The sequence below is a fragment of the Cyprinodon variegatus genome, unplaced genomic scaffold (genome assembly GCF_000732505.1).
Source record: "Cyprinodon variegatus isolate N-32 unplaced genomic scaffold, C_variegatus-1.0 Scaffold749, whole genome shotgun sequence".
In the NCBI taxonomy this organism is placed as follows: Eukaryota; Metazoa; Chordata; class Actinopteri; order Cyprinodontiformes; family Cyprinodontidae; genus Cyprinodon; species Cyprinodon variegatus.
Window position 1 is genome coordinate 365,208 of NW_015151202.1, and position 9,390 is coordinate 374,597.

General features: G+C 38.4%; 1 protein-coding gene across 1 annotated transcript; it reads right to left on the reverse strand.

Moving 5' to 3' along the window:
* Nucleotides 1-5,408: 5,408 nt before the first annotated feature.
* Nucleotides 5,409-9,390, reverse strand: LOC107098119 (zinc finger protein Gfi-1b-like). The gene is made up of 2 exons (XM_015395596.1): nucleotides 9,156-9,390; nucleotides 5,409-6,976 (listed from the first exon to the last, which is right to left on the reverse strand). Exons 1-2 carry the CDS (start codon nucleotides 9,325-9,327, stop codon nucleotides 6,030-6,032), a joined length of 1,119 nt encoding a protein of 372 aa, XP_015251082.1. The 5' UTR covers nucleotides 9,328-9,390; the 3' UTR covers nucleotides 5,409-6,029.

Below are 9,390 nucleotides of genomic sequence, written 5' to 3' on the forward strand. Positions count from 1 at the left end.
TCATATTCAAACTCTGTTCAAACACGTGCCTTTTTTTTTTTTTTGTTTTGTTTTGTTTTTTGTTTTCCAAGCAATGGAAGGCTATTGATTAGTGGTGGTTTAAATAAGGTCACAAGCCATTATCACGCTGTCGGAGTGAAAGTCAAACACCTCTTTAATCGTTTAAAGAGAACAGTGGCCACTCTTTCACGCACTGACTTCATTGATCAGGTTTCCCTCTGAATCAAAGACAGATGAGGTCAGATAACAGACACAGCTCAGTACTTGAGGTATCTATGCGTCCAGCAGGCCTACCACAAATTGAACGTGCACTGGGTCTTGTTTTTTTCGGTTAATATGTGAGTAATTAGATTCGTGATAACAGCTTAATCAGATCACTTTGACACAGGGAGAGCTGAAGAATTTAGTTATGTTAACTCTCACTGGAGAGTTCAGGGACTCAAAGTCAAGCAGAAAAAGCCAAATCACAGCTGTTGTCCATGTGAAGGTGTTGGTCTGCAAACCTATTTAACTATCTGATCATTTGAAAGGTGCAAAATACTTATTTGGTCAGGTAAAAAACAAAACTGAACTTTTTTTTTCACTCTGAGCTAAACAGAATCATGGTGACAGAATCATGCTGTGGGGGTAACTGCCTTCATCAAGGACTGGAAATATAGAGTTGATTGGTCAATAGACGGAGACAATCCGTCATGACAGTTACCTCAAACATACAACCAGATGAAAGCACATCTGTGTTTTAGAATCACCCAGTTAAAGATCCAGACAAAAATCCAATTAAAAGGTTATCTCCATCCAATTTGACTAACCTTGATAGGAGTGGACCAAAGTTGGTAAGATTTACACCACTGTGACATTAGAAACCCCCGTTAGATGAAGTTTTACAGTTTTTCAAGGCCCTGCTAGTATTTCCACTATTTTATGGTCAATGTTTAATGTTTAGATTAAGCAAATGTTGTGTGACATTTTTATATTCTATTCTGTAACTTAAATCCCCTCCAACATTTCTCATAAAAGATTTAAATGATTGGATTTTTATTTTTATTTTTTACGGCACTAGTGGCTTGTTTTTTCGACAGTAGGCTGACAGGAAAAGGGGTATGAGAGAGAAGGAGAGACATGCAAGAAAGGACCACAGGCCAGATGCAAACCTGGGTCGCCCACATACAGCCTTCATCTGTACATGGGTTGTGCATGCTAACCACTGCGCCACCTGCACGCCCTAAATGATTGGATTTGTACCTTAAAGCTCAGTTATTGCAGTATTTTATAATGTGTAACCTTAAATCTCTTTCTATGTGGTAAACAGGATTTAGTGCAAGACAGGAGACAGTTTAGAGGTGATGATTTGGATGATGTGTCCATCAGATGTAACATAGAGCAACATCACTCAATAATTTCATTTAAAAGCCTTTCTTCTGCAAAGGTTCAGAATGTGATTAATGCATGCTTGGATCAGCAGCAGGATCTGGATATTCATTTTTTATCTTTATAAGATAAAATGCCTTTAAGGCTACTTGATGTGTTATATGTAACAGACTTTGAAAACAACAACAACCCAAAATAAATCTGCATTCCTGTTAGTCCACCAGCATCTCCTCTCATTCACTCCCACTCTCACACAGATGTGTGAAGCAAAAGTTTTTCCATCACTTGACTCCTCTGTGTGTTTGTCTTCTCTGTCCACCAGATGTTTATTATTCTCCTCCACATTTTTAAAAACCTTGAGTCGGATCCTGATGCGAAGCAGAGCCTAGTTCCCCTCCATCCACTCTGACATTCCACCTCAAATACCCCTGACTCCATCGAACCCGAGCAGAGGCAGTGTTGGGTGGGTTGTTGAATACCTCACTGACCCAGTTATACAACCGGAGGGGTTTTGGAATTCCTGAAGTCGGACAGTTCCAGCCATATTCTCTGTGGGCTGCAAAATGTTAATTTTCACACCACCCCCCACGCACACAGATGCATAAAGAAAATCTGCCAACCCAAATCTTTTTTTTCCTCTTGATGTGTTTAACTATGACACACAGCCTGACCCACATAAAGAAAATCCCTTCAGTGAGTTTCAAATACTTCAAATCACAGCAGATTAACCTCCTAACCTGTTTTTATTTTTTATTTTGAAGAAATGTAGAAGTTTGCTCTCATTTACACAATCAAAATGATAAAATCAGATGTAAACAAATGAGCTGATTAGAACCTCCACCATGTGCGAAAATGAAAAAAGATTTATGGGTCAATTCCTGGTGCTTTTGTGTCTGAGGGGAAGCTTGTGTAACCAGATTAGGGGTGTTTAGTTTTAGGCCTGAGGGTCATAGTGGGCCAGCCAGCTCTTAAGCTATCCTTTCTAAAAATCTGAGCGGTCCGAAGCAGTTTGCCAAAAACATAAGTTCCTAATTCAACAGGCTGGGATTCTCAGACGACATGGAATCAGCCAAAGCTGTTTCCATGACCAAAGTCATGAGCAGGTCTTCCAAAAGCTGATTACTATTAAGCTGTAGTCACAAACCTGATCATTTATATTAGCAGCAAAGATAAACTTCTTAAAATCTGGACAATTTGATGAGTTTAGTTATAAAACATTTGAGCAGCTTGAAACTATAGATAAAGTCAACAACACCAGAAAGAGAAAAGTTATTCAGTGAAATCTGCTAAAAACTTAAAGCTCCCAACAACGCCCTCTAGTGGTGGCGTACATCTTTTTTAGCTTTTAGAAAAAGTATTTTTACTTTTAAATATATAAATATTTTAAAGGCATTTAAGGTTGTATATGCTACTACCTCTTTCATGTAAAATGGTACCAATCAAACTTTTTTTTTCAATAATTTAGAAATTAGGCATTAATTATTTTATATGAATAAATACAGATAAAAGTATCTGAAAAAAGTTCAACCTTCTAAATATTTGTATTCAAATGTATGTGTTTGCCGGGAAATTCACTTATAAAAGCAAAGTTTTTAAAGGAAAGTTTTTAAGGATTTTATTTTTTCAATTTTAGACAAAAATAAATAAAAAGTACTCCATAAAACCCTAGCCTGTAATGAAAATCAAAATATGTTTATGTAGTTATTAAGTACCCAAAAGGTGAAGGTGTCCATGAGGAGATGAATTGAGTAAAATATAAAAAAAATTAAAAAATTCTAAAACTTAGACAATTTTAGTGATTATTATGTCTATACCTACTGAAGATTGGTTTAAAAGCAACCCTTTAAATGAATCTTTAACTGGAACACTGGAGCATAATCCCACATTTAAAATCTTTTATATAACCAGTCTTTAACTTGAGCAAACTTAGTCAAAAAAAATAATAATAATAATTATAAAGAATATTTTTTAATGATAACGAAAGAACATGAACAATTATTTTTAGCCCAGCTATTTAGTCAAAAATAAAAGCAAACATTTATTTTAATAAACAACTCAGCTGCTCAGACAGGGTCAAAACTCCCTCGCGGCTATTAGACACCATCTAAAGGTCTCAGATTTATTTTTTTAATGTATGGGGCTTAATGTATGATTTGATTAAATAAGAACAAAACTGAACTTTCCGTATTAAAATTTATATGTGATGAAAAAGCACAGTGGAAGATAGATGATGCAGAGCGATTCTGAGTTAGTCTTTTATCAGGATGTTGATCCCTAACTAGAGCAACACATCATTGCAAAATCACAATATGAGATAAATGAATATCCTACTAAAAATAAAAACTTTCCACTTTGAGTTTGGTTTTCAAATAGAGAATATACATGCATGCTACATATATTATTGCAAATCATACTGCAGCACTTATGGAATAAGTCTCTAAACCTCAATCCTATGGAAAAGCAGGCTATTATCAGGGGCATTTCTACAGGAAGCTAACATATTTCTTTAATATTAGAAATAAAGCAAGGTAAAAATAGTAATAATTAAATTCTTGATGTATAAATCTTGCACAGTGAACTGAAGGATCAACAGCCTTTTAAATGTGCATCTAAAAGCTATACACACCTGTGATGCCCTGAAAGTTGCTTAAAAATAAGATCAAAATAAAATATATCAGTGAAAACCTTTTGCTTTTTAAATCCTTCAGAATATTTAACTTTATTTTCAGAATATGAAAAGCTTAAACTGTAGCAGGCATCATCTGCTGCAGTTCTGTTTAGTTGAAAACACACAAAAGAATTGCTCTGGTAATAATTGCAGTTTATTGTTCTGCAAACCTGTAACAAAACACAGGAAACAATAAAAAGGAACACAGTATAGATACCCCCCTGATTTAGTCAAACTGCTGAATTTTAAAAGTTACTAAATAAAATAAAACTGCTTCCTGTTCAACTTTAGCAGTAACACAACAAAATGTTTCCATGGAAAGCAGAACACAGTGGAAGGTACCAAGTACAGGGCTGTAGGAAAGTGTTAATATTAAAGATCTGTACTGTTTCCGCTTGAAATGTCTCAGATCAAACAAACTTTATTTTTTTGCAAAGAAATGATTTAATTTTTCAGGGGCAAACAAAGGGATCCAGTTTGGTCCTACGTAACAAAGCAGTCATGCATCAAGTTACATCCAACGTACTGTGAATACTCACATTGTTTGGAAAGCAAGAGTTTGATTTCACAAGCCACACCCACCCTTAATTACTTCCAGTAATGTTAAATAAAAAAAAAAACACTTTTTTTCTTCTCTTCTTCACAATCCAGTTTGTTTGCTGTAACTGTTAGAACCAGAAAATCTGCTCAGTAGAAAAGGGGGAGTGTACCGACTGGAAGTTTGGAGCCAGACAAAAAAAAAAAAAAGCAGGGCTAAACTAAATATGAAATAAGTAGATGTAATATTTATTTATAGGGTGATTTCGAATGTTAAGTGTATAAAAACATTTAAATTCCCCCTTAAATAATAATAAAAAAATACATTTAAAATGACAAATTAAATTCATTAAATAATAGATTTATTTATTTCACTCATTAAAAATAGCATGAAATAACTACTTGCCTGACCTGAAACATGTTGATGCTGAAACCGAAGGCTCAGAATTATTACAGTTCTGCCTAGAAGAGTGGAGCAAAACATCAACGCATCAGTTTAGAAGAGAATAGAATCACATTTTAACGTTGGGCCACTTTGATTTCTGCAGTCACCTCCCCTTTAAGGAAACAGTTTGATTTTCCTCAGGTTATCTTTAATTTAATAGGGTTAGTTTGACTGGAAGAGTAAAAAGAAAAAAATGTATAGAAACGTGTTTGTATCAGAGAGAGAAACTCGTCTCTTACTTTATGAGGACACTGATTATCGCGCTCCCTGTTTTCTCGTGATCTTTACCAGTATTGGGTTTTTTTTTTTTGATAATCTGGCATTATATTGGGTTTGCTAACCTTCTGTTTGGAAAACTTTTTTTGTACGGTATTAATATTTTTAGTGCATCTAACTAGAGATGTTCGGATACCATTTATTTTTAAATTACAAGAGTATAAAAAAAAAAAGAACACAGCAGCAGCAGAAGTAGCAGCAAGCTCCATCTCTGACAGGTGATCGGCTCTTCACCCGTCTGAAGGTATTAAGAGTAGAGAAGAAGAACTGTGTCAGAACTGAACCAAAAAAAAAAATGATTTCTATTTTATTTCCTATTTTAAATAACATGGAAATGGATTGGTTTCTGGACTCCAATACGGATTGCAGAAACATTTCCCATACTGGTATCAGAATAAGAACAACTCTACATCTAGCCCTTTCTTCTATCACCTCCAGTATCTTTTTAAATAATAATATAATAAAATAAGGTATTTATTGTTTATCTCTCAGTACTTTTCATTCCATTAATGGCCGGAGGTGATTATGTAACCAACTTTTCTTTTGTTCTCTATTAAATTGTGAAACTGAAATGTTTTTTGATCCGATGAGTTTTTTGAGGATTTTTTTTCAAAACCAACAAACTGTAAATAAAAATACATCTTTTAGCAACTTTCTGTAGAAACACAGCAGCATAAAATATAAACATCATGTCTGATTTTTTTTTTAAAGTGAAATGAATAAAATATGAGCTGGTCACTTTTTCTGAGCATGGGTACTCAGGTGGGATTTCAGGTGTGCGCTCTGCAGGAAGCTCCTCCCACAGACGCCGCATCTGTGCGGTCTCTCTCCGGTGTGGCTTCTAATGTGCTTCTTCAGATGCCCGCTGTGGGTGAAACTCTTACAGCACAGCGAGCAGCAGAAGGGTTTCTCGCCCGTGTGGATCCTCAAGTGGATTCTCAGATCCCCCTTGCGTCTGCACTCTTTGCCGCAGACGTGGCAGCGGTGCAGCTTCAGTCCCGCGTGGGCCTCCATGTGCTCCCTCAGGGAGGTTGTACTTTTGAAGAGCTTTCCACATATGGGGCAGCACTTTGACTTCTCGTGAGATCTTAGGTGCACGTCGAGACTCTCTGCGGACTCGAAGGTTCCTCCGCAAACGGTGCACAAGACTCCGACGTCCCTGGAGTGAGTTTGGAAAGCGTGGCTCATCAGGAGGTGACTGGAGGGAAAGGACTCTGAACACAGAGAGCACTGGTAGTCGGCTCCAGGAGAGTTCAAACGGGACGAATCTGTGGATTCTTTAGAAAAGGTAAAACTAGATTGACCCAGCTGCGTTTGCTCAGTGGAGAAAATGGCAGCAGCTTCATCTTGGAATGATGGGGCTGAGAGAAAAGTTGTTTTGACCTCTGTGGCTTTAAGTTCCTGGACATCCTGAAACCCATCTGGTTCGGAGCTTTGAGTCCAATGTTGCCCAGGCGGTTTTGTATCTTCCTGCTCTCGCTCTTCCTCGACAGACACATGAAGGTGATTTAAAGCATCCGAATCTATCCCTGCCTGTTTGTGCTCCTCCTGATCGACAGCCCAGAGCTCGTGAGCTTCCTCCTTGATGTGCTGCAGCTCTGGATTCCAGCCCGTTTCCTGATGGAGCCTCGCCTCCTGCTCACATGGAGATTTGTCTCCACAGGTAGACGGCTGAGGTGAGTCTGAAAGAAGAAAAGGTGATTTATTTATTTATGTTCAAGTCCACATAATCATGTTATTATAGAAGAAAATAGAGAAAAATCAATGAACAGTTTGTTAATATCTGTTGATGATTTCTTGGTAACATAAAGCACCTTCCAAAAATATTCACACCCCTTTGTGTTCTCCACATTTCATCATTTCAGTGTATTGATTCTTTAATAGGAAACTAAACAGCACAGTTACTAAGCTTGTGTGTTACTGCTAAAGCAAAGGCTACAGAGTCACACTTTATCCTCATCTAGCCAGAGCCTCTTCCTCCACCTTTCTGTTATGGCTTAAAGCAAAATGAAAACGGTTCTTCTTCTTAAGGCCTTGTAGGAATCTTTGCCTCTCTTCCATATAAAAAGGATTAAGTGTAATAATGCTTATGTAAGGCACATAATAGGAGAGTTTCACCTGAACTCCATGAATTAGAGTCCAGACAAAGACAGAACAGTAATAGAAGCCAGTGGACTGTCTCAATCATAACAATTTATGACATTTCTAGTTTATTTGCTCAGATGTTACCGATCCATTTCCTCAGCAAATCCCGGTTTGTATGTAAACAGTTGTTGTTTCCCGCTCTGTTCTGTTATTAATTTTTGATGAGCTAAAAAAAGAATAAATAAACAAAAAAACAGGCCTGGTACCATTATAGAGTAAACTAAACGTGACCTACCACACCAGACAAGACCCAGGGTGCAGACTGTGCAAAGAGGCCCTGAGAAAATCCAGCACATAACTAACTGAAGGGTGCAAGATGCTGGCAGGGAAAGCTTACATGGAGCGCCATAACCAAGTGGCTGGAATAGTGTACAGAAACATCTGTGCAGAGTATGGGCTGGAAACCCTAAGATCAAAGTGGAAAACTCCTCCAAAGATGGTAGAGAATGATCAAGCCAAGATCCTGTGGGACTTCCAGATACAGACGGACCGAATGGTAATGGCAAACCAACTGGAAATTGTGTTGGTGGACAAAAAGCAGAGGAAAGCCGTAGTGGTTGCCATAGCAATACCAAGTTACTGCAACATCAGGTCAAGGCATCAGTTTTACTCGTGGTCATTGGGGCCCTCGGGGCAGTGACCCCCAAACTGGAGGAGTGGTTACAGCAGACTTCTGCAAATACATCAGACATCTTGGTTCAGCAGAATGCAGTTCTAGGAACAGCAAAGATACTGAGCAGAACCCTCAAGCTCCCAGGCCTCTGGTAGAGCAGGCAACCCCAACCTCGGTCCTAGAGGCCCGCGGTCCTTAACAGGCTTTTGGTCTACTACAATCATTATAATGAGCTGTGCTAAAGCAGGGAAACCTCTAAAACCTGCAGGACAGTGAGCCTCGAGAACCGAGGTTAAGGACGCCTGTGGTAGAGGACCCGAGCTTGACGGAAAAAGGGGAGAAGACCACCCACGATAGGTGAGGAAGTTTTTATATATCTATATATATATATATATATATATAGTGCTTGGATGCCCTCTGGACTCTGTTGGATAATGTCTCCCACCCCATGCATGAAGCTGTTGCAGAACTGGAGAGCTCCTTCAGTTACGGACTGCTGCACCCTAAATGCACCAGGGAGCGTTAACGCAGATCCTTCCTCCCAGGAGCTGTAAGACTCTATAACCACCACTGTTCCCAACAACCTCAATAAGTTGTTACATTCTTGCTGACTTTGCACAGTTTCTACCTTAACCAGTTAAATAACCTGCTGTTGTCATTTTGCACATCTTTATTGTATCTACTATTTTCAACTATCCATTACTCTAAGAATGTCCATAGCTTTATATTGGTTATTTATTCTCCAGGTGCACAGTTTTTACATTGTTAAAACAGTTTACAGTATTTTATTGTTTATCTTTTAACTCTTCACTATTATGTTATTCTTACACATTTCTCTAAGGTCCATATTTGTGTTAAAATTTTTTCTATCATCTTTTTGCTGCTGTAAACAACAGAATGTATTTCCCCATTATGGGACAATAAAGGGATTTTCTTTTCTTTTCTATGCTATTCTATTCTATTCTATTCGAATTGAGGACTGAAACAAAGTACTTCCAAAGTAAACATCGCTGCTGGTTTCTGGTAGAATGGATCCAGGGAATGTGGGCTAACCAGGCTGCTTGTGTTCCTTAGCTCCTGTAGATGAGCAGCTAGGAACACACCTGTCTTCTTCTGCTTCTCCAGCAGCAAACTGCGCAGCCGATCGATCTCCTGCTTGGAGCTGGACGCTTCTTCTTCGTATTTAGCGATGGCTCCTTCGAAAACCTCCAAGATTTCTGCGACCACAGCGGTGAGCCGCTCGTTCACGAAGGCCCTGAGCAGCAGCGGAGACATTTTCACCACACCAAACAGCCTGGATGACCCCGAGTGGAGGTTAATAACAAGGCTGCCAGGGAG